The sequence below is a fragment of a genome, unplaced genomic scaffold (genome assembly GCF_019419815.1).
Source record: "Pyrus x bretschneideri cultivar Hongxiangsu unplaced genomic scaffold, Pyrus_bretschneideri_v1 Contig29, whole genome shotgun sequence".
NCBI classification, from domain to species: domain Eukaryota; kingdom Viridiplantae; phylum Streptophyta; class Magnoliopsida; order Rosales; family Rosaceae; genus Pyrus; species Pyrus x bretschneideri.
Window position 1 is genome coordinate 1,039,757 of NW_025999601.1, and position 25,550 is coordinate 1,065,306.

Below are 25,550 nucleotides of genomic sequence, written 5' to 3' on the forward strand. Positions count from 1 at the left end.
GTTACAATTGAGAATAGAAGATTTACTTGTTGTGAAAGTCAAATTCAACTGCTAAAACACGTGTCGTGCATGGGAGCCACGCCTCCTTTTTATGGTCTCGTTCTTCATCACTTTAATCCCTGTGTTTCATTTCCACTTAGGGGTGGGTACGGTTCGGTTTGGTCTAGTTTCACCATCAAAATGGAACCGGAACGGAAAAATTTCAATGATTCGGTTCAGTGCGGTTCCGCTTAAATTTATTACTAAAATCGTACGGTTCAGTTCATGACGGTTCTGGTTCCATTCATGCTGGTTTACGGTTCTAACCAAAATTATATATATATGTTTTTTCTAATTTTCTACTTCTAATATCAAACACATTTCAACCACAATTCAAGTAAATTTGAGTTTCCACTACTAGATCTACAAAATTTGTGACGGGAAGACAGAAAGTGTGCATATAAATATAAATCAAAAGATAAAAAATATCATATCAAGACCAAAGTGTAGATCTTAAATTAAAACTAAAATGTACATAATGCATAATATATTGAAAAAGAATGGAGAAAAAGAATGTATGGGAGAAAAGTGATAAAACAACAAAGGAGGGGGAGAGAAGTGAAGAAAAATATTGCACTTATGCATATAGTATTCTTGGAAAAATGTCTTATTTATATAAAAATAATAATAAAACAATAATTTATATTAAAAGCAGTTCGGTCCGGTTCCTTTGGTTCTTAATATTTCCAAACTGGAACCGGAACCATTTGAAACGGTTTGGTTATGTTTTTGTTCCAGTTTTGACTTTTTTGGTCAAAGCTATTTTTTACTGTTTTTTTTGTCACGGTTCGATTCGATTTTCCAGTTTGGCGATTTTTATGCCCACCCCTATTTCCACTCATCATTAACGTTTTTAGCATTTTATCTATTTATTTTAGTTTAGTTGTTCCCTCAATCACTTGTACAATGTGTTTGTTTTGTTATTATAAAAAAATTGTCACTTAATAGTATGATCTAGTGATATTCCTCTTTACTTGTAAGTAAGAGGTCTTACTTTGATTCTCGTCAAAGGTGAATTTAAACCACATTAGTGCTAGCCCATTGTGAGGCTAAACCCCCCTCTCCCTTAGTGAAGATAATATCATTTGTTAAAAAAAAATGTACTAATATCATTTTACATAAGGAAAAAGCTAAGGAGACATGCTTGTATGTAGACCGAGTAATGCTAGGGAGAGATCATCTATTTAAATTACATTTTGTAAATCATATGATGTGTGTGGAGCCAAAAATAATGCGAAAACTTATGAAGTTGACACGTGAGCTTTTACCCGAATAAGACAAGAATGCCTCCTTAAATTGGTGGGGCTCACATTTTAATCTATGCGTAGTTCAACATTCCTAAAGACTCAAGCATGGCTACAATCTCATCGAGCACCTGACCATGACGAGGAGAAAAGTTAAATATATTAAAGATATAATTAATTACTAAATCTTATCTTTAATACTTTCCTAATTGAAGAATAACTACATTCGACTAAGGATATTATTAAGATAATTCCAAGATATTATTTATTAAATAATATCTTTGGGATAATTTTTCCTCATCCATCTTACAGATGATTTACTTTGGCCAATTGGATGCTGATACGTGCCTGGGCAAACTCTATATGTGGTCGGCCTAGCAAGTACCTATCTTCACCAATTATAATAAGCTTTGAGAAATTTTATTTGAACCCATAAAACTTCTTTCTACACCCAACTTAAATTTTAATTTTAAATTGTCTTTTTTACCCTATTGCATAATTGTCATCAAGTACAAAATGAAATTACAATAAAATTAAAATTTATCAATAAACTCACACCCAATAATTAGCAATCTTTATCTTCTGTTCATCATGGCCAAAACCAAGAGCTCTCATAAAGAAAAACAAGCTCTTTTTGATCCATGGATAATGATTTTGAAGTTTTGAATCTTCTAACTAAAGCATGAATCGATTTATGCAAGTTTTTTTCATTTGTTTTCAAAAAATTTTAGAGTTTAGAAACAAGAATCAATGATTGCGGAGTTTCTTATATTTTGTGCCCTCTTCGTATGTCCCTTTGAAGTGCATCTTTCAGAGCATCTCCAAAGGAGATGTTAAAATGTTCAAATCAGCAATAACAGTAACAAAAGACAACAACAATGATTTCCAACCGAAAAGCCAAATCTGATGTGGCATGACATAGATTGACATATCTCCCCCTTGTTGGCAAATTTGACAACAACGTCAAATGCTTTTTAGTTAATTATTAAATATTTTTTTTATTGTTTTCTTCTTCAACTCCTTCTTCTCCGAGCTCAACTCCTCCGACGAGGTCTCCAGCACCTGGGCATCGTCCAACGCCTCCCCCTTTTTCTTTGCCTTATCCGAAATCTTCTGAATCGAAAAATTGCAGTAACTCTTCAAAATCCCATCCAATTCCTTCGCCAATCCCTCCTGCCCTTTCGACGCAATCATCAATCTGTAGTTCAAAAAATTGTCCAAATAGTTCGTCTTCGCTTTCGGGTCCGATTTGGGCCTGGAGTTAGAATTTGGCAGGGTGTAGAGGGAGAAGAAGTAATGCAAGTGGTCGAGCTTGATGGCACCTTCGTCCTTAGCCAGAGGCCACTAGATCTCGTCACCGACTTGGTTGGAGCCGATGCTGTAGGCGGAGTAGAGGGGTGGTATTGGTAGGTAGGGTTAGGGTTTTCGAGGAATAGATTTTTGTAGAGGTCTTTCATGTTGAGGGAAGGGTAGAGATTTGGGGCTAAGGAGTTTCTGGGTTCGAGTGGATGATCTCCGAGGTAGAGGTCATATGAATTTCTGGGACTAGTATTGTCATATGAATTTCTATTATCAAATTATTTATATATGTAAAAATATAAAATATATAATAGCAATTATGAAAAAAAAAAATTTGTGTAATAAAATAATAATTTAATTTGAGTAAAATTTTAAAAGATGTAAAAATGCCACATAGGCTATCAAATTCAAATTTTATGTTTAAAATTTGACATCTCCTTTGGAGATGGTCTTACTTCTCGATAATAGTTACAAATTCGCAAGAAAGCATCATTCTATGTTGTCTGCACTAAAATAGCAATAACGTCTCCTAGAAATATTGGAATCACGAACCATAAAATTCTCCATAAACTAGATGTCCAGATCTTTCCCAACATATAAGGCTCAATATTTGGTTTGTCTCCAGGAATTACAGTTTAATATTCAAACTTCACAGATCTGCACAACAAATCTTTGATTTTGGTATGTCTGAACTAAAATAGCAATAATGTCTTTAGAAAAATCAAAATCACGAACCGTAATTTTAGGGCAATGCTAAGGGATCATCTATTTAAATCATGTTTTGTAAATTATATGATGTGGGTGGAGCCAAAACAATTCGAAAAATTATGAAGATAACATGTGGACATTTACTTGAAAAAGACAAAAATGTTCTTATTAAATTAACGAAGTTCATATTTAATCTACGTGCAATTCAACATTCCTAAATACGTGAGCACCTAACTACAACTCATCAAACTCTCATGCCCCTGCCTATGGCAAGGAGAGAGAAGATTCAAATTTAACATCGTTCTACATCAAAAACATAATTCAAAGACAACGAATATTCCGAAAGTGAAACATTTCCATTCTAGAATAGCAGTACAACCATGATTGTGGCTAGTGAGGAAGGAATAGAAATTGAATGGTGCTACCAAAACGTACGATACTTTCAATAATTTTAAACAAATATCTAACCGTTACAAAGTATAAAACTTCTACTATTTCAAATCAGAACTTTTTTAAGTACTCCGAGTATTGGATACAAATTAGAGCTTTTTTAAATATTTCGAAATATATGGTATGTTGAAATTTTGACCCAAGGACAACATACTTTATCAACAACAAACTTTACAATACAAATGATCAAATTTTACAACAAAAAGGAACTTGGATCCTCTCTTGAGCCCAAGGAGAGGATCCTCTCTTGAGCCCAAGGAGAGGATCCTCCGGACTAAAAGACTTGAGGCCGTTGAATGAAAATTCAATGGTTACAAACAGAGAAACCCTTTAAAGTTATAATAATTATAGTCGTTAGATGAAATAGAAAATGCTCTTCTTGGGATCCAAGTCCAACAAAAAGCCCCAAAAAAACATTAAAATCGATACTCCGGAGCACCCGAAATTTTGCACCCGAAAACCCCCGAACATCAACCCATTATCCGACGCAACGACACCCCCTTTACTCATCCCTCTGTCAGTCTACATGGCAACCAGAGTCTCACCCGAAGACGACGACGTATTCGTCTCGGTCTCCGAGCAACGCCGCGAGTTTATGGAAGCCAAAGCCTTAGAGTCCGACATGGATCTCGCCTTCCACCTCCAACTCCAAGAGGCCCTTGCCGCCTCCCTCACCCTCCAACCCTCCTCCTCCTCCGCCCAATCCCTGGAAAAAGACGCCGTTCCGATCATCCCCGACACTCCAACCGTCGTCTCCATCCAGTCCGGCGAACTCGCGAGGCTGGAGCAGGAATTGAAAGACCGCGAGCAGAGCGAGATCGAAATGCGGAAAGCCAGAGAGGATCTCGAGCGTCGGATTCACGACGATCAGGTCGCGAGGGAGATCATGAGGATTCCGGAGGAGGAGTGGGAGGAGTCCGGCGAATTCTTCTCCAAGCCGTTCGGCGAAGGATCATCCTCGTCGTCAGCGTCGGCGAAGAGCGTCGAGAGCGAGAGCGTATTCAGGCTATACTTCAAGGGTTTGGTGAGCGAGGAAAGGGTTGGGAAGGAGAGGGCGGCACTGGCAGGAATTGGGGTGGCGCTGTGCGATCCGAGGGACAATTTGTTGCTCGAGGTCAGGAAGCCGCTGATTGGGACCGGGACGAGCGGCAGTGGGGCCCAGTTGAAGGCCTTGATCGAAGGGCTGAATGCTGCACTTGCTTTGGATTTGAAGCGCCTCACCTTCTTCTGTGAGAATCGGCACATTTTCCAGTTTGTGAGTTGCTCTCTTCTCTTTATCTGCGTCTCTGTTGTGGGTTTTTGATGAAATGTAGTTTTTGTGGTAAATTTTAGGAATTGAATTGTGGGTTTTGCGTTTCAGTACTGTTCTATCTTAGAAGTTTAGAACACTAATAAACTTTCGAAATTCGATAACGGAATGTGTAGTATCCATGGTGGACAGGATAATGCACTCACTCTGAGAAAGTTTAGTTGTGTTTTGTTAGTATTTGCTTAATTAAGCTTCTATGCTATATTTGGTTATGGAATTTGACACTGACCTTTAATAAAACTTTCGCGAAAGACGAATAAAAGATGCAACTTGTTATTTTTTATAGTTGCAATGTTCTTGGAATTGTATGTGGGTTGTGTGAATTTTCATCTCCTATCCTGGACAATAGTTTGAACCTTCATTTTTCAGATGCACTTAATGAAATTTGATTGAACAAATTCACTGTGAGAAATTTTCTTTGTGTTCTCAGCATTTGCTTAGTTATTCGTCTGTCTTATAATTGATTATGGACTTTATGGTTTGAACTTATTAGAGAGAATGGAATATGTTATGAATTATGATATGACATAAGCAATGTTGTTTTATTTATGTCGAAACCAAGAATGTTGGATCTGCTAGTTACTATGCTTGAGTCTCTTTACACCCATAAATGGAGCTTTGTTGGCATTTTAAATATGTATTTTACATATGTAGATAACTGGTAAATGGACAGCAAAGCAGCGCAAGGTAGCAATGCTTGTCAGTCAGGTTAAGAGCCTTCAAGCAAAGTTTACAGTTTGCAATCCAATTCTTGTGCCCCGATTTGATATTAAATTTGCATTTAAACTAGCAAGAGATGCAATAGATTCTCAGTCTCAGACTAACCAGCCTGCACAATCTATCACCTCCAAGAATGTGAATGAGATTTGCGTGATATGTTTGGAAGCTACTGATGTTAACCAAATGTTTTCGGTTGATGGCTGCCTGCATCGGTATTGCTTTTCTTGTATGAAACAACATGTAGAGGTGAAGTTGCTTCATGGGATGATTCCTAGATGCCCTCATGAAGACTGTAAGTCTGATCTTACTGTTGATAATTGTGCAAAATTCTTGACACCTAAACATGTGGAGACTATGCGCCAACGCATAAAGGAAGCTTCAATTCCTGCCACAGAGAAAGTTTATTGCCCGAACCCGAGGTGCTCCGCTTTAATGTCAAAACGTGAACTTTTACAAGACGTGAAATCGCGGGATGTGGAACTATCAGGAGTTCGAAAATGCTTGAAATGTCAGTGCCTTTTTTGTATCAATTGTAAAGTCCCTTGGCACAGAAACAGAACATGCGCCGACTACAAAAGGTTGAATCCTTGTCCCTCAGAAGATACAAAGCTAAAGTCTCTTGCCTCAACGAATCTGTGGCGCCAGTGTGTGAAGTGCAACCATATGATTGAACTAGCTGAAGGTTGCTACCACATGACTTGCAGGTATTTACTATTTAATATTATTTTCAGTAAACTAAAAACCTGAGAGAATAAGATTTAGTGTAGCATTACAATCTGTTTCTGTCTTTGAGGTGTTGCACGCACTATTGATGTCATAACTCGAAAATTAAAAGGTCATACCTTTGGCTGTTATATGAAAACTGTTGTATTATATTGTAATAGAAAATTTGAAAGCTGTTGTATCAAGTTTGCAAGCGGCTCTATCTACGTCATTTTATTACTCATCCTAATGCATTGATGTCTTTTGCAGGTGTGGGCATGAGTTTTGTTATAATTGTGGAGGCGAGTGGAAAGACAAAAAGCCAACGTGCTCATGCCCACTGTGGGATGAGGGTAATATTTTGCATGATGAAGATGATGAAGATTTTGATTTTGATGAAGAGGATGTGTCAGAGTCAGATTCCGAGGGGTATTATGATTCTGACTCGGTCATAATGTTCTAATAACATCGCCCTCTAAAGAGGCCTTACCTCAAATTTTCTCTGTTCGGAACATATTTTATAATATTTATGTCAATATATATTGTGGAAAGTATGAATCGAATTTCTTTATTTTGATTCTCAACTGCTTGTTCACAAGGCTTTTCCATCTCTTAATTATTGTATAGAAAGGAGAACATACAGTGAAAAAGAGCCTGCACTGCCACAATTGAGCTCATAAATAACGTCATAGTGAATATGTTTTATAATGTTGTGTGTTGTGTGTGTTTCAGACTGTACCATCGTTTGAGATCTGCGTTTTTCTCGGTATTATGCTTATCGTAATTGAAATCTATCGAAGATGTATTCACTTAGTTTGCAAGTAACTATGCTTATGGCATTTCGGTAATCATGTTCGTGCTGTTATTGCTTTTGCAGACATGCTCCTGGGTTTTGCAATGACTGTGGACAGTCTACAGACTACACAGGAGCATGTTTATGCCCAGTTTTGTTTGAAGATGATATCTTGTTTGACGGAGATAGTGATACTCAGGAGTTGAAAAAAGATGAATATGAAGGTGAAGTTAAGGATGAAGGCCCAGAAGAAGACGGATATGAAGATGAAAGTGGGCAGGAGGTTCAGGAAGAGAAGCATATCTTGCCTGCTGAAGATGGTAGAGATATTGATGAAGAATATGAGGAAGATGAGGAGTTCTGTGACTCTGACTGCGAATGCTATGAAGATGAGGTTCATGAGAAAGAGGTTCGAGAGGACGTTCAGGATGAATGGTTGGAGCAAGGTCAGGAAGACGAGAACTTCTATGCGGAAAATGCTACAGATTTTGGTGACGAATATGAGGAAGATGAAGAGGAGTATTGTGACTCTGACTGCGACCGCGACTGTGACTGCTACGACTCTAACTCAGATTACTACTGATAAACAAAAATATGGCTGGTAATCTTCGTACGAAGTAACCCGCAGAAAGGGGGAAAAAATGGTGTTTGAAGTGTCAACAAATTGTTTTATTTTTTTTGTTCCCAATTGCGTGTCCACGAGGGTTTCTCTCCGCTTATATTACCATCTATTTCCATTCCTTTTTTCACTCTTTTCTTTTTGTCCTTTTTCTATATAAAATATTCAAATAAAATATTAACATGGTTTAATCGTAATTGTTTAAATATGAGGGTAGAGAAAGGGAGAGAGAACCTAATCCTTTATTTTGAAAGGCCTTTTCTGCCAGTTTTCTTTAGTAATACGTGCAATAGAAAACGTGAATAGCTGCAACTGAAAATAGAAGATTTACTTCTTGTGAAAGTTAAATTCAACTGCTAAAACATGCGTGCAGCATGGGAGCCAAACCTCCTTTTTATGGTCTCGTTCTTCATCACTTGGATCCCTCTCTTTCATTTCAGCTCATTGTTAACGTTTCTAGCATTTTATCTTTTTATTCTAGTTTAGTTGTTCCCTCAATCACAAGAATTGTCACTTAGTTGTATGGTTTAGTGGTATTTTTCTTTACTTGTAAATGGGAGGTCTTATGTTCGATTCTCACCAAAAGTGAATTTGAATCACATTATTGCTAGCCCATTGTGAGGCTAAGCCCCTTTCTCCTTAATGAAGATAATATTGTTTGTTAAAAAAAGAAATGTACTAATATCATTTTATGTAAGGAAAAAGCTAGGGAGACATGCTTGTATGTAGACCGAGTAATGCTAGGGAGAGATCATCTATTTAAATTATATCTTGTAAATCATAACGTGTATGAAGCTAAAAATAATGCAAAAATTTATGGAATTGACACATGAGCTTTTCTCCGAAGAAGACAAGAATGCCTCATTAAATTGGTGAGGCCCATATTTTAATCTATGCGTAGTTCAACATTCTTAAAGACCCGAGCAGCTGACTACAATCTCATCGAGCACCTGACCATGATGAGGAGAAAAGTCAAATATATTAAAGATGTGATTAATTACTAAATCTTATCTTTAATACTCGCCTATTTGAAGAACAACTATATTTGACTAAGGATATTACAAGATAATTTCAAGATATTATTTATTAAATAATATCTTTGGGATAATTTTTTCCTCATCCATCTTACGGATGATTTACTTTGGCCAATTGGATGTTGACACGTGTCAGGGCAAACTCTACATGTGGTTGGCCTGGCAAGTACCCATCTTCACCAATTCTGATAAGCATTGGGAAATTTTATTTGAACCTATAAAACTTCTTTCTACACCCCAACTTAAATTTTAATTTTAAATTGTCTTTTTTACCCTATTGCATAATTGTCATCAAGTACAAAATGAAATTACAATAAAATTAAAATTTATCAATAAACTCACACTCAATAATTAAACCTCATCATTAGCAATCTTTATCCTACGTTCATCCTGACAAAAACCAAGAGCTCTCATAAAGAAAAACAAACTCTTTTTGATCCATGGATTATGATTTTGAAGTTTTGAATCTTCTAACTAAACCATGAATCGATTTATGCAAGTTTTTTTTCTTGTTTGTTTTCAATTTTTTTTAGAGTTTAGAAACAAGAATTGGTGATTGTGGAGTTTCTTATATTTTGTGCCCTCTTCGTATGTCCCTTTGAATTGCATCTTTTACTTCAACAGTAGTTACAAATTCGCAAGAAAGTATCATTCTACGTTGTCTGCACTAAAATAGCAATAAAGTCTCTACAAATATTGGAATCACGAACTGTAAAATTCTCCATAAACTAGACGTCCATATCTTTCCAAGCATATAAGGTTCAATATTTGGTTTGTCTCGAGGAATTACAGTTTAATATTCAAACTTCACAGATCTGCACAACAAATCTTTGATTTTAGGATGTCTGGACTAAAATGGCAATAATGCCTTTTAGAAAAATCAAAATCATGAACCGTAATTTTAGGGTAATGCTAAGGGACCATCTATTTAAATCATGTTTTGTAAATCATATGATGTGGGTGGAGCCAAAATAATTCAAAAAATTCTGAAGCTGACACGTGAACTTTTACTCGAAGAAGACAGGAATGTTCTTATTAAATTGACGAGATTCACATTTCATCTACTTTCACTCCAAAAAAAAAAAAAAAAACAAAAAAAACACTTTTCGTCTCCACCGCCCGATCATGGACGTTCGTACGAATGGAGACGACCTCGACACCATTCTCTCCGAGCAGAGAGCTCATGACGGCCAAAACCCTAGACTCCGACCTCGAAATGGCCTGCAAACTCCAAATGCAGGAAGCCATGACCACCTCTCTAGCCGTCAAACCCTCGTCGGCTTCGGCTTCGAGTTCGCACAACCTTCTGCCTCCGTCGCCGCCCCACGACGGCTCGAATGACGCCATATTAGAACTGGCCGCCACTCTTATGCTCGAGGACGTCGAGCGGTTCGCTCAGGAGCACGAGGACCACGACCGCACCGTTAATGAGACGGCGGAGCTGGAGGCCATCGTTGAAGGGCTTGACAACGCTCTCGCTCTGGACTTGAAAGCTGTGACCTTTTTCTGTGATGACTACATGATTTACCAATATGTGATGACTACATGATTTACCAATATGTGAGTTTTAGCAGTTAAACAATCGCTTTTTACTTATCAATCTGCTTGCTTTTTTTGGGGAATTAATTTAATTTTTTGGTGCTTTTTGTTTGGAATTATTGGGTGAAAGTTAAAGATAATAGTGTTGACTTGTTGCAATCTTTGGTTGTATGAACTGGTGTGTATTTTGGTATGTGGGGCATTGCCACTACACATCGTGTGGGTTTAGTGGGAAGTGTGACAAAGGTAGTTGAATTGACAATTTCTAGCCTTGGACCATAGTTGTTGAACATGGATATCAATCGTCGTGATCTGCTTAGTCGGGTTTTAGTTAAGCGGTTCGGTTGGCTTAATTTGTTTAAGTGCAAGGTAACAAATGCTGCTCTTTAATTTTTGAAAGTGTTTGGAACTGTTAAATTTAGCCTGCAGAAGCTGCAAGGTCTAATCCCGAGCAACTTGATATTTGAGATTTGGGAGAACAAATAGTTGTTTTGATAATCCTGTCCTGAAGTTTGTGACAAAGCCGACTATTAGTATCAGTGTGTTGGAATTTCGTATTACACTATCAGCAATGCCGTTCGTGCAGGTGGATGATTTTGTTACTGTAATAAATTTGTTATCTTTTCTTGGCGATGTATTCTGTCAAGATTTGCTGCTTCTGTTAATTATGTATTTTGTTCATCCAAAAGGAAACAAATCTACCTAGAAAACCGGATTTCTGATGTTTTCTTTATTTATTTTTCTTGTTATCCGTAGTATAATCCATGTCTTTGCTATGACAATCATTAGTCGTGTTTATTGAATAAAGCATGCTTAGCATAACAGAACATTCTGTTTGGTGCTACTTACGTAGATGATTGACATCTTATAAATACAGGTCACAAACAGATTGCATCCTGGAAACAGCAAGGTTGCCACGTTAGTCAATCAAGTGGCTCTTCTACGGAGAAAATTTGTATATTGCATTCCTTCTCTTGTGGCACGGAGTGACATTAAGTTTGCACTTAAAGACAAGCACAGCCAAGGCATGCACAGCCATTTATACGTGAACAGCAAAGGCACGCACAGCCAGTTCAACGTAAACAGCCACGGCAAGCACAACCAATTATAGATGAACAGCCACGACGATGATCATGATTTATATGGCTTTGTCAGATTACAACTGAAAATATTTAGGCTAATAGTCTCTTTTTTTAGCCTTTTCTTTTCATTTTGTTAATGTTTGGCACATTAATACATGGCTTTTCTATCCTGCACACATTACTGTGCGCATCAAGTGAGCATGCCCCAAATGAAATCAAATCCCAGCCTTTCATTTTTGTAGCTTAAACATGAGCGGCTGTGATGAGTTGTGGCCGGCCGATGCTTGGCCCGGTCCTAGGATAATTGGCCCTATAAATTGGAAGATCCGAGCTTTGTTAGCCGGACCAATAGACGTGGTTCGGTCTTTACCAGTGGCCCAGAATTTCTGTAAAACAGGCCTTTTCAATCTATCATGTATGAAGAAATGAATGTCAACGGCTGAATTTTTCCACGTCGTTGAACAGTAAAAGACGGATTAGCTGTAAAGGAAACTTATAATTTCAAAGCCTTCCATTCAACTTTTGCCTTCAATGACAAAATTTAGAAGTTATGTCCATTTCTTACTTCCACATTTATTTAATTTAATGAATTATCCAATTCAATTTAGTTTTAGAGACCCAACGAGATCTACTATCATAGAGGTAAACAACATTCTCCTTGCGAATAAAAGTTGCATTCAAACTTCATACATTGAAAACCATAACAAGTCAATACTCTGAGTCTTTTTTATTTTATTTTCATACAATAATATATTTGTTGTATGCCTAATTTACTGAACTATTCTAGAGGGAATAGGTAGAGGGGGCTAGTGGCAAGAGAGACAGAGTAGAGAGATTTAATTGTGAGGTGTATTGTTTTCCACCCTATTGTGCTTTATTTATAGTAATAAGGAAGGTTAATTCTTTACCCTAATAGAATTACAACTCTAATAGGATAATATTTAACCCTAGATAATCTTCTAAAGATATCCGAAATACTTTAGGATTTACACACTCACATTCCTAAATTAAATATGATTGCAACACTCCCTCTTGAGTGTGTAAATACTCAAACAAAACATTGCATTAGGTCTTCAACAGATGAAGTAGATTAGCTCATGAAGTCATCGGCACAACGGGCGAATGAGAGTCTTGAATTAAAGAAAGTATGCATTGGTAGTAAAATTCACAAAATCTCGTTATGGTAAAACCTAAGGGGGTACAAAACCCATAAACTAAGGAGAAAAGTGAGAAGTATGCATAATGTCTAAAACAAACATCATACGGGACGAAAGTAATGAACCTCAAAGAGTATGATCATCCCATGATGGGTAACCTATCAAAACCTCGTTAGGTAGCAAAAATCTAGTGGGAAAAATGCTCCTAATTTTAGGGAAAAAAGTACATTAAGATCAACTGAGTATATTTCGGGATACTCCCTCTGAGTTAGACATAACTTTTAACTAAGAGAACTATAAGCAATTCAAACATAACTTTTAAATAAGAGAACTATAAGCAATTCAACTCAGATAATTTACGCATATCGATTCTTTGGTCGAGTTTCTGAAAATTAGACTTGGGTAATGCCTTGGTGAAGAGATCGGCCAGGTTGTCCTGGGAACGAAGTTGCTTGACTTCAATGTTCTGATGTGTTGTTGCTGGTGAAAATAAAAGAACTTTGGCTCAATGTGTTTGGTGTTGTCTCCCTTGATGTATCCCTTCTTCAACTACTCGATACATGCTGCATTGTCTTCAAAGATCGTCGTAGGAAGGTCAATGACAGTAGAAAGATCATTATTGCTTCGAATATGTTCCACGACTGCTCTCAACCCAAAGCATTCACGCGAGGCTTCATGCAAGGCGAGAATCTTAGCATGGTTCGAAGAAGTCGCAACTAGAGTTTGCTTGGTCGACCTCCAAGATATTGGGGTGTCTTCAATGGTAAAGACATATTCCATTTGAGAATGTGCCATATGTGGATCAGAAAGATTGTGCACCACTTTGCTATGCAAGAGATTGAAGCAGAATGATCAATGATAAGCCCACAGAAGTTCAAGTATGACATTGATATGCATCAGCTTAAAGAATTTGAAATTAGGAGGAGATACTCATCAGGAGGAGCATAAAAAACTGATCAAGATTTTAACGAGTCAATCAAAGACTTGTGGTCATCCAAAGGAGAGTGTGTAAATGAATGGATGCCCACTCAACAAAGAGGATGAATGTGGTGGCAAATAAAAAAAATAAAAACTAATGAAAATGACTTGAAAACTGTGAGTTTTAACCAAAATGATAAAAATGTGTTGTAAGTGAATAGTCTCATAAGTGACTTTTTAGAGTAAAAATATTATTTTTGTTAAAAATGAATAATACAAAGAATATTTCGTTAAAATTTCCAATAAAAAAGGGGGGACCAAATATGGTGGCTGCACAAAAGCAGCACTATGGTTTTTTAAATATCATTCCTTTGCCTATGAATAAGAAAGAGGAACACACAGGAACACACCGGCTCTGTACAAAGAAGCCATACGGCAGAAACAGAAGGAAGAAAGAAAGAGAGAAAAAAAAAATAGTGAGAATTATCTTTGTATTTCTATTGTTTTATATTATAAATGAAAATATCACTGTTATTCTAAGAACGTATTTTAGTCACACTAAATATAGAAGAATCTCATAAATTTTATGTTTTATTTTATTTATTTCACTACATATACCCCGCTGATTTTACAACAAATTACAATATGCTAGGGTATAAAAGAATAAAAATCTGTTTAAAGGGTTAGTCAACATTAGTCAAAGTAATTTTACAAGACACGTGGCTGAAAAAACTCACCCACCTTCCCTAACAAGGTTCCGCTTTTCCCCCCCCTTGATTTTTTCTGTCGCTTTAACTCCCCAAATACAAACCCAGTCTCAGCAGCAAAAGAAAAACAACCACTCTGCCACCCTTGTCTCCGAGCGGCGCAGAGAGCTCATGGCGGGCTAAACTCTAGACTCCGATCACGAAAAGAGGCCGATCATGGATTATCGTACGGACAGAGACGGCCTCGACGATATTCTCTCCGAGCAACGCAGGGAGCTAATGGCGGCCCAAACTCTAGACTCCGACCCCGAAAAGAGGCCGATCATGGATGACTGTACGGGCGGAGATGACCTCGACAATATTCTCTCCGAGCAACGCAGAGAGCTCATGGCGGCCCAAACTCTAGCCTCCGACCTCGAAATGGCCTTCAAGCTCCAAATGCAGGAAGCCATGACCGCCTCTCTCGCCCTCGTACCCTCTTCGAGCTCGCACAACTCTCCAGCTCCGTCGCCGCCTCACGAATGTTCATACGACGCCGTCTTGGACATAGCCGCCGCTCTGATGCTCGAGGACGTCGAGCGATTCGCTCAGGAGCGCGAGGACCACGAACGCACGGTATTGGAAATGATGAAGGCGAAAGGCGATCTCAGCCGTCGGATTCACGATCAAAAGTTCGCCGTCGAACTCCGCGACGTGCCCGAGGACTACTGGGCCCAGCACGGCGAGTATTACGAGCGTCCGTACTGTACGGACGGCGCGTCATCGTCAAAACCTGCGGTGGTGGTGGAGACTGAGAATTTGAGGCTGTATTGCAAGGGTTTGGTGAGCGAGGAGATGGTTAGGGATGTCAAGTCCGTGGTGGCCGGGGTGGGTGTCGCGATCTGCGACCCGATGGACAATCTGATATTCGAGGCGAGGAAGAATCTGGAGGCGGTGGTTGACGGCGTCGTGCTGAGCAATGAGGCGGCGGAGCTCGAGGCCATCATTGAAGGGCTTAACAAAGCTCTCACTCTTGACTTGGAAGCTGTGACCTTTTTCTGTGATGACTACATGATTTACCAATATGTGAGTTTTAGCAATTAAACAATCGCTTTTTAATTATTAATCTCTTTGTTTTGTGAATTTAATTTAATATTTTTTGGGCTTTTTGTTTGGAATTATTGGGTGAAAGTTTGTGTTTTTTGTTGGAGACAACAGTGTTAGACTTTATTGGCTTGTTGCAATCTTTGGTTGTATGAACTAACTATTGGGTATTTTGGTATATGGAGCATTGCCACATTGTGTGGGTTTAGTGAGAAGTGTGACGAAGGTAATTGAATTGACAATTTCTAGTCTTACTCCGTAGTTGTTGAACCGGGATTTCAATCGTAGTGATTTGCTTTGTCGGTCTTTAGCTAAGTGGTTCGGTTGGGTTAATTGGTTTAAGTGCAAGGTAACAAATGTTGCTTCTTAATTTGTGAAAGTGATTGGGACTGTTAATTTAGCTGCAGAAGCTGCAAGGTCTAATCTCAAGCAACTTGATATTTGGGATTTGGGAGGAGAATTAACAGTTGTTTTGATAAACCCTATCCTGAAGTTTCAAATTGGCATGTTGAACATTGTGCTCTGTTTGCTGCTCTTGTGTGTTAAAGCCAGTTACTAGTTTCAAATCAACATGTTAGAATTTTATACGTAACTCTCATCAATGAAGCATATCCAGAAAACCCATGTGTTTGATATGATGGTTGTTTTTTGTGTTTATGAATAAAGCATGGTTTAACAGAAAATTCCGATGTGGTGGCACTAGTGTAGATGATTGACATCTTACGAATACAGGTCACAAACAGAGTGCAACCTGGAAATAGCAAGGTTGCAACGTTAGTTAATCAAGTGGCTCTTCTACAGAAAAAATTTGAATATTGCAGCCCTTCTCTTGTGGCTCGTAGCGACATTAAGTTTGCACTTAAGATTGCAAGGGAGGCTATTGTTTCTCAGATCACCTGGCAGGCAGAAACGAGTGAAGGAAAGAGTTTGAAGGAGACTTGTGTAATTTGCTTTGAAGAAATCGATGTTGCTGAAATGTTTTCAATCGATGGTTGTCTGCATAGGTATTGCTTCTCTTGTATGAAACAACATGTGGAAGTAAAGTTTCTGAATGGGATGGTGGCAGGGTGCCCTCATGAAGGCTGTAAAACTGAGGTGAATATTGATAGCTGCGCAAAATTCTTGGCACCTAAGCTAGTTGAGGCTATTAGCCAAAGAATCAAGGAATCTGCTATTCCTGTTACAGACAAGGTTTATTGCCCAAATCCGAAGTGTTCTGCATTAATGTCTAACAATGAGGTCTTAGAATATACCAAAACTTCTTTTGTTGGTGCTGAGCAATCTGGAGCCAGGAGATGCAAGAAATGTCTTTACTATTTTTGTATCAATTGCAAGGTTCCTTGGCACTTCAATATGAACTGCTATGACTATAAGCGATTAAATCCCAATCCCCGCCCAGAAGATCAATTGCTGAACTCACTGGCTAAGAAGAAACACTGGCGTCAGTGCACCAAGTGCAGCAATATGGTTGAACTCGCAGAAGGTTGTTACCACATAACTTGCAGGTATTACTTCCCTCCTCTCGCCTCCTTTCAGACTCATCTTTTAATTGTGTTGTTTTTGTGATCTTACATTATATTAGCAATTTTTTGAGAGGGGAATGAAACGAGAAAAGGATAAACAAAATATATAGTTAGTGAACTCAAGATGATCTAGCTGCTAGCAAGTTGACTACAAGAGCCTATTTATGCGTGCTGATCTAATTTACGTTCTTACATATTTCCCTTACTAGTTGCAAACTGTCTTTTCTCTTCTTTTACCTGCAATAGAAAAGTTTTCTCTTCTTGTTTTCTGCGTGCTGATATTTTTTCGCTTTACACCAATCCTTGCGGTTTGTCCATGCTTGCGTTGTCTTTGTAGATGTGGATACGAGTTTTGCTATACTTGTGGTGCTGAATGGAAGAACAAGAAAGCAACATGTAAATGTAAAATCTGGGATGAGCGTAACATCATACGTGAACAGCCACAGCGATGATCAGGATTACCATGACTCTCTCTTGTGAGATTATAACTGAATATTTGAGCCAATAGTCATAGTTGTTGTGCTTTCCACTTTTCCGTTGTTTTGGTTATTTGGTATGGAAAAAAGATTGGTGTAAGATGAGTGAGAACGGTTTTAGAGGACCAAAATTGGCGATGCTAATCTAATACATTGCCCAATTTTTGTAAATGTTTGGCATATTATGTTTTCCTCTTGCATTTAGCGTGCATCCTCTTTATGTTTTGAGATCAATTCTGTCTTCTGGTCAATCTATATGCCGAATCAAGACGGATGCCAAGTTGAAGGTAAAAGGGATTAGTTGTGGAGGAAACTTTATTTGACCTTCAGCGTTACGAAATTTAGGAAGTTACATCATTTTCTTGCTTCAATAAAGTTAGTGAATTATCTAATTCAATTCAATCATAGACACCAAACGAGGTCTCCTTGTTAAGATCCTATCTTTTGGGCTTGACCCGTTTAAGTACAATAAGCCCATTTAGATATCCAGGGTTGTAGTTTCCTCCGCTTGTATGTGTTTAGGTCTTTTGCTACTCATTTGAGAACCATGAAAATATTGAATGTTTTAGTTTTATCGTTTCTATCTAGTTCTCCCCCTTCTTTCCCTATGGATCCCATCAATCCTATCCTGGAAGCTCTTTCTCCTACCTTTCAACTTCAACAATTTTGGCATGGTTGAACCCTAACCGTGATGTAACTACCACGGGGTGATTCATTGGTTAGAGATGAATTTCAAGTTTGTATTTCACACAGCACATTCTGGGTTCTATTCTTGGTGCCAGTGAATCATATGATGGTGGCCAAGAGGAGGCTAAAATGTCTCTCTGTGAGTCTGCATGACCTCTAAAAGGATGAAATGTCATGGTAAAGCCACAAGCTGGTTCTTAAAAAAAAAAAAAAAAAAAAAAAAACCACCCCCAAATGATAGGTTGGTTGGTGTGCCCTAGTTTTCTGTATCCATGTGTGAATGTATGTAAAACTAATTTTAGTAGATAAAAACAACGAATCAACCAATATATATGCATCCCAAAAATATAAAGAGAGAGATTCTCACATGTAGATGTAGCCTGTAGGTGTGATTCTAGATTCTTCCAATCTATATGATGTGGTGTCGGTCAATCATTATTATTATTATTATTATTATTGTGTAGTATTATTTATTTGATAAGATTAGTAATATTATAGGAGTGAGGACCACCAAACCACCAAAATGATTGATTCCACCACCAAGCTTCCATGGGGCCTTGTTTGCCCAAAAGTTTTTGAAGTGTCATCGCTGTCGTGTGCTAGTGCTACTACCACACTTTTGCTGATTTTTTTCAGTGCTCTTCAAGTCTTTATGATTCCATTTATGTGTTGAGCAGGATTTAACAAGATTGAAATTTGAGTGTTCTATGATGGACTCTCACTTTTTAGTGACAACTTCAAAGCCACAATATGCTTACATTATTGCTGAATTTAAAAATATTCAATATTTATATGTTCATCAAACAACGTCCATAAATTTAGTTTGATTTAATTGAAAAAAAATTCTTTGAAAGTTGGAAAGAATTTCACACATTATTTTTAATTTCTCACACAACCCTCTTTATTTATTGTCATCAAATTGAATAATTCATATGAAATCAACAACCGGGATTAAATAGGGGCGTGCAAGAGACTAAAAATGGTGTGATAATCACTTCCCTTTCGCTTAAGCATAAAATTACTTGAGTATCCGTGCAACCAAGAAGAAAATAGATATTTTTGATGGTCGGAAAGACTCACGGAGGCATTTCTCCTTGCAAGCAAATTAGAGTTTAATGTGTATGCAGAAATTTATTTATTTGTAATTTTAATAAGTTACTTTTACATATGAGTCGCATATAGGCAAAGAGACACTACATGTCCAGATTATTGTATGCGTCAATTATATTACTAGTGATGTCATTCTTTGTCTATTTTTGTTGGAAGAGAATGATAATTTACATTCTCTATCTTAAGCTTTGATTATTAGATTAAAATGATGATGCGTGACTGATTGCGTTAGTTTGTTTTCCTTTCGATTCAAAAGCTAGAAACGAGAATATTGTGCTAATGCCGTTTGTATGTTTATATTTGGCCTATTCTGAACATCATTTATACTCATAAGCTTAGATAAATTCGGGTAATAGCCACTCAGCTTAGATAAATTCTTGTAGTATTTCTCTTCACTTAGAAGTGAGAAGTCTTATGTTCAAATCTCGTAGATGATGAATTCAATATCAAATTAGGTTATCCATTGTGTGGTTTAGCCGAACTCCCCATCTCCCTTAGTAACTCGACTTCATATACTTTCGTTAGGGCCGGCCCTAGAGCAAATACTAAATTAGGTCCTTGTCACTGTAAAATTTCCATAATACCTAAATGTGTTGCGGCTGCCATTTTCGTTATCTCTGTCCTTTTTGTGTCCCCTCTCACCTTCACACCCAAATATGGTTATTTTTCTACCAGGACTAAAATTTTTATTTGTAGGTACTCTAAATAAGATAATTCTTTCTGGAGCCCATGCCGGTCGCTCTTTGTGGCCTACCTCCTGGACCGGCGTTGACCATGGTAGTATTGCATCTTCGGTGCAAATTCTCATTCAAAGAAACACTTTTAAATAGATTATGGTCGATTTGCCGCTTAGTACTACAGTTTAGCGGTATTCCTCTTTACTGGTAAATGAGAGGTCTTAGGTTCAATTGTCGTAAAAAACGAATTTGAACTAGTTTATTGCTAGCCCATTATGGGGCTAAGCCCATCCTCTCTCTTTAGTGTATATAATATCCCTTATTTTTTTAAATACAAAAAAATAAAAAGATTACGGTCGATTTATATACCCTAGTAAAGAATGGTAGACTGGTTAACCTAGCAACTACAAATATGAACCCAAACACATCATTTTGCAAGTCCCATTTTACAACCTTAAAAGAAAAATTCTCATGTTACATAAATTCCTAATCAATTCACATAGGCTAACATAGGTGCAAACAAACATTTTACATGGTGTCTTACATACGGGTTTTTATATTGTGCACCAGGTTTTTTTCTTATGCACTGAGATTTTAAACCGTTGAATTTTTTTAGACTCTTTTGACTAAATAAAAATAAAAAATCCTTATCCTTTAATATCTGGTACATATCGTAAACTACAACACGGTAGCATTAAAAAAAAATTGGATAAGTCACGATTATTCACTCCTTTTGGAGACCGGAAAGACTTACAGAGACATTTCAGCTTCCATCTGCCCACAAGTCTGGCTTCTAGAGAAGAAGTGGGTTTCAAACCCAAGACCTCCAATTTTTAATTTGAAATAAAATGTTGTTTAGGAATAGATAATAGAGTTATATGAACATTATCAGATGAATTTGTGGTGTCTTGGTGATCACCAAAATATCAAACTAAGCTATTGTCCGCGTTTTACTTTTTGGTACCACTCTATTGTAGTCATATTACAACGACTTCACAAGCCATGGACTAAACTCACCAATCAAAAAAAAAAAAAAAAATTACTATTACTATTATTATCTTAGAGAGAGGGAGATCAGGGAGAACCAAACCCGTGCACCCTTACATAGCATTATTGTTTTTCGTTATTGTAGTAAAATATCATTTGCACTTCAATTGGAATTTTGATTCCAAACTTGACTTACTAAATATTGACTTTTAAACCTGTTAGAATATTAATCATTTTACATAATTCCGTTAGAACTTCGACCACTTGTTTACAACTGATTTTTTATTTATTACAAATGTAAATTTTAACAAAGTCATCCAGACGAGAACGATTGATACAAATTGTGAAAATCTGAGCCGTTGAAGTTGGAGCACCAACGTTCTAATATTTTCGAATATTTCCAAAGACGTGGCCGGCGTTGGCGCTGGCTCTGAAAGAAACGAGATCATCAGGATCGCGAGGAGAGAGAGATTGTGTGCAGGCGACAAAAGGCAGATGATGGTCGTTACCGCCCCACCAACCGCCACTTCCGCTATGTATTATTCTGCTGACGCACTGACAAAACGGATTTCCACCGTTAATCTCTACCTCAGACCCACTGCTGGCCCAACCAGAATTACCAATTCCTCACTGCCCACGACACCCGATCCCACGCGATCCAAAAAACAACCCATAAAAAATTACGGAAATAAATTCCATCAATAAAAAATGGGTAAAGAACGATTAAAAATTTAAACTAAATCATTTATTCTATAAAATTTAATTTATAAATTTAAAGAAAAACTAATGACAAATGTTTGAAAACTTTGAATTTTGACGAAAATAACAAAAATATGTTGTGAGTTAATAGTGTCAAGATTGATTTTAAAAGTAAAAATATGATTTTTCGATAAAATATGTTATCAGAATCGTTTGGTTAAAACTTCTTAAATTTAATCTAGTAATATTATTGCAGTATCACGAGAATGTAAAACGAAAAGTTTAGGTGAAAGATTGCGCAAAACAAAAATAAAAAGCAAATAAAAACAAGAGTAAAAATATGAAATTTCCAGAAAACAAACACGAAAATTCCACTGCAAGTCTGCAACTGCAAGAAACCAAAAAGGCCACCCGCTTTCTTTTTCGCACTCCACTTTTTCTCACCCTTTCGTTTTCAACCTTTCCACCCTCAATTTCTACCCACATTTCCCTTTTTTTTCTTAAATTTTTTCTTCAAAAACTAATCTCTCAATTTTCAACTCTCCATTTTTTCTTCCATTTCTTCGTTGGCCGCAGTTGCTCTGTGATTCAATGTCGGAGCCGGACACTGAACCCGAATTCTACGCGGGCCGGCCCAGGCCGTGGCTACCCAATGATCTTGTAAACGGGGGTGGAAGTAGCACGGGAAGGGCAGTGTATGGCGCCGTTCCGGGTGGCGTGGCTATGAGCCACAATGCGAGCGAGCCGGTTCCGCCGGAGACGCTGGGGGGACTGGTGCGGGAGTTCTCGAAAGCGGCGGCGGAGATGGCGGTGGAGTTCGGGAAAGGGTGCAGGGATGTAGTGCGGCAGAGCCTAGGGAATCGGGACTCGGTGTTGCGGAGGAGCTTGGGGAAGGTGAGGGGGTCGTACTTGGGGAAGAGAGTGACGCAGCTTCGCAGGAAATTGCGGTTCGTGAACGAGTATCTGCCGGAGGATAAGGACCCGATTCATGCTTGGTCGGTGATCGTGTTGGTCTCGCTTCTTGCTTTTGCAGGTGTGTGTTGTGTGCGGTCGTTTATCCGCTGTTTGGTTGCTGAGAAAATTCAGGACTAACAGATTTTTTTTGTTGGATAACTTGTGCTTGTTATGAGTTTTGAATTTTTATTTAATTTATATTTTTTTTCAAGATATGAACGGGAAAATCTTCTGACTCGAGTTTTTGTTGAAATGTTTAGCTTGTGTTTGGATGCTGAGAAAATGAAGGAAAATAGGACCTGAAATTTCATTTTGCAATGCTCTAATTTACTGCATGACCTATTTCCTTTCTCGAGAACCAAACAGAATATTCTGGAAATCCTGGAAAATTTCCGGGAAAATTTCATATAGCATATTTGGTGTCATTTTCCAATTTCTTAGTAATAATTTGGTCTTTGAAATAAGTATGGATCTTACTGACATGAATTTACCAATTTCCAGTGTTGTATGTGAATACCGAAGCTACTCCTTCTAGTCCTGCGCCCGAGATTAAGAAGATGCACATTCATCCACCAAGGGCTGCCCGTGTAATGCTTCCAGATGGTAGATTCATGGCATACAAGGAGCAAGGTGTTCCAGCTAACAGAGCTAGATTTTCAATCATTGCTCCGCATTCTTTCCTATCATCTCGGCTTGCAGGTTGTACATTTTGGATGTTGAAAACAAAAACATACTGCATCTGCTTTATCGTCCATGTTCATTGTCGCATGAATGCATCTGCTTATTTTTGTGACATTCTTCTGAAACTTAGGAATTCCTGGACTTAAGCCTTCCCTGTTAGAAGAGTTTGGCGTTCGCTTGTTGACGTATGATCTTCCTGGGTTCGGAGAGAGTGATCCTCATCCCGACAGAAACCTTGAATCTTCAGCAATGGATATGTTGCTCTTAGCCGATGCTGTTGGTGTCAATGACAAGTTTTGGGTTGTGGGATACTCGAGCGGAAGCATGCATGCTTGGGCAGCACTAAGATACATTCCTGATAGACTTGCAGGTATCAATGTCACTTCTATATGATGTTCCTTGCAAGCTTTCCAAGTATTGCAAAGGTTTGCAAAATTATGGGCAAAAATTTTAAGCTATGGGTGTTTTGATAATCCGTAGTGACCTTTAACTTGCAGGTGCAGCCATGTTTGCTCCAATGGTGAATCCGTATGATTCAGTCATGAACAGGGAAGAGAGACGCAGGACCTGGGGGAAATGGACGCGAAGCAGAAAATTTTTGTACTTTTTGGCAAGGAGTTTTCCTAGATTTCTTTCTTTCTTCTATCAAAGAAGCTTCTTGTCTGGAAAGCACGGACAAATTGATAAATGGCTGTCATTGTCACTGGGAAAGAGGGTGAGGATCATTATCAACATTTTGTTTACAGACTGAAATATTTACAAATCTTACAACTAAATTTCGATTATTACAACAAATGCATATGTTCCTCATATAAGTTGGAGACTGATCCGGTCTTGGAGGTCTTCTCTTCTAACAATGCAGAAAATATTACATGGTTGATCCCTCACTTGTCATGGTTTCCATGTCATTCGGCTCCCATTTGTTTGTGTTAAATGATTACCACAATGACTATTGTTTTACGTGTATGAGTTTTCGTTTTGTTCTCCAGGATAAAGCTCTGATGGAGGACCCAATCTACGAAGAATTCTGGCAAAGGGATGCGGAAGAATCAATTAGGCAGAGAATCTCGAAACCCTTCGTGGAGGAAGCTGTTTTGCAAGTGTCAAATTGGGGTTTCAGCCTTGCAGACCTCAAATTGCAGAAGAAAGAACAAGGGAAAGGCGTGCTAAATTGGATTAAGTCCATGCTCAGCTCAGCTCAGGAAGAATACATTGGCTTCCTTGGCCCAATACACATATGGCAGGTCAGAAGCATCTCCGTCGTTTACATGTTTGTTTGAGCTATCGATACTTTTACTGCTGAGATACTTGATAACAATGAGATCAGTCATTTGACAGGATTGTTCTAATTGAGTTGCTCTTCCTCATGCTAACATAAGAAAGGTTTGAATTACTACTTGTCCTAAGTTAGTCGAGGGAAGATTCAGAAAGTAATGTATGGCGTAACATACTCGTAGACAGATTTCTGGTGATAGTTGTTTCCTTGTAACCACAACGAATCTCTTGCCATTCAATGGCTTCATTCAAACTATACAGAGCGTTTTGTATTTTTCATCGGAGGTGTTAATTTTCGGTTAAATTTTGTACTAATCCAGACCATTCTCCTCCAATGTTTGACAGGGGATGGACGATAAGGTGGTCCCACCATCGATGACTGATTTCGTTCACCGGATTTTACCAGGAGCTGCAGTACATAAGCTTCCATACGAGGGCCATTTCACCTACATCTACTTTTGTGATGAATGCCATAGACAGATATTCACTACACTCTTTGGAACACCACAAGGGCCGCTGAACTTCACAGCAGAAGTGGATGAAACACCTCTTGAAGGTAATACTGAAGAGCCGGAAGAAGAGGTAACGCTTGGTGATTCTGTTCCGGTACTAGCCGAGGCATGATTGCTCTAGTTTACTTCAGAGAGGTACAATGTATATATCATAGGGTTACTACGTTACTTGTACAGCTGAAAAAATAAAACAGAGAGGATAGAGAGAAAAGAAAGAAAAGTTAAAGGCATCGTTTTAATTCTCTTGCTCAGAGTTTTGGGATGTTATTAGGGGGTTTCCTCTTTGGGAGGAACTGTTGATCAAGAACAAAAATATACAAAGAAATCATATCGTTCTGAATTTCAATCGGTGCTCAAATTTTCATTCATTCAGCGCCTCCAAATGATTGATTGTGCTAACCCTAACCGCTCGCGTAATGCACGAATGCTGTCGTTATTTTCTGATTAATATGTATGCTGCTTATGGCTCGTTGGCGCTTGCTCTCAATGTGTTCGATGAAATCCCGCAGGGGAATTCTGTCACTTGGAATGTCATGATTCATGGTTTGGCAAATGGAGGGAGCTTA

The 25,550-nt window shown here is 38.1% G+C and overlaps 3 protein-coding genes across 3 annotated transcripts; all 3 read left to right on the plus strand.

Annotated features, from left to right (window-relative positions):
• Window positions 1–4,198: 4,198 nt before the first annotated feature.
• LOC103934299 lies at window positions 4,199–8,013 on the plus strand. Its single transcript, XM_009344052.3, has 4 exons — window positions 4,199–4,995; window positions 5,704–6,473; window positions 6,742–6,900; window positions 7,349–8,013. Exons 1-4 carry the CDS (start codon window positions 4,267–4,269, stop codon window positions 7,845–7,847), a joined length of 2,157 nt encoding a protein of 718 aa, XP_009342327.3. The 5' UTR covers window positions 4,199–4,266; the 3' UTR covers window positions 7,848–8,013.
• A 6,563-nt stretch (window positions 8,014–14,576) lies between these two features.
• Window positions 14,577–17,636, plus strand: LOC103934300 (E3 ubiquitin-protein ligase RSL1-like). Its single transcript, XM_009344054.3, has 3 exons — window positions 14,577–15,385; window positions 16,136–16,908; window positions 17,264–17,636. Exons 1-3 carry the CDS (start codon window positions 14,600–14,602, stop codon window positions 17,376–17,378), a joined length of 1,674 nt encoding a protein of 557 aa, XP_009342329.2. The 5' UTR covers window positions 14,577–14,599; the 3' UTR covers window positions 17,379–17,636.
• A 4,269-nt stretch (window positions 17,637–21,905) lies between these two features.
• Window positions 21,906–25,330, plus strand: LOC103934304. The gene is made up of 6 exons (XM_009344056.3): window positions 21,906–22,595; window positions 23,018–23,215; window positions 23,328–23,567; window positions 23,695–23,912; window positions 24,187–24,441; window positions 24,818–25,330. Exons 1-6 carry the CDS (start codon window positions 22,154–22,156, stop codon window positions 25,094–25,096), a joined length of 1,632 nt encoding a protein of 543 aa, XP_009342331.2. The 5' UTR covers window positions 21,906–22,153; the 3' UTR covers window positions 25,097–25,330.
• Window positions 25,331–25,550: the final 220 nt, after the last annotated feature.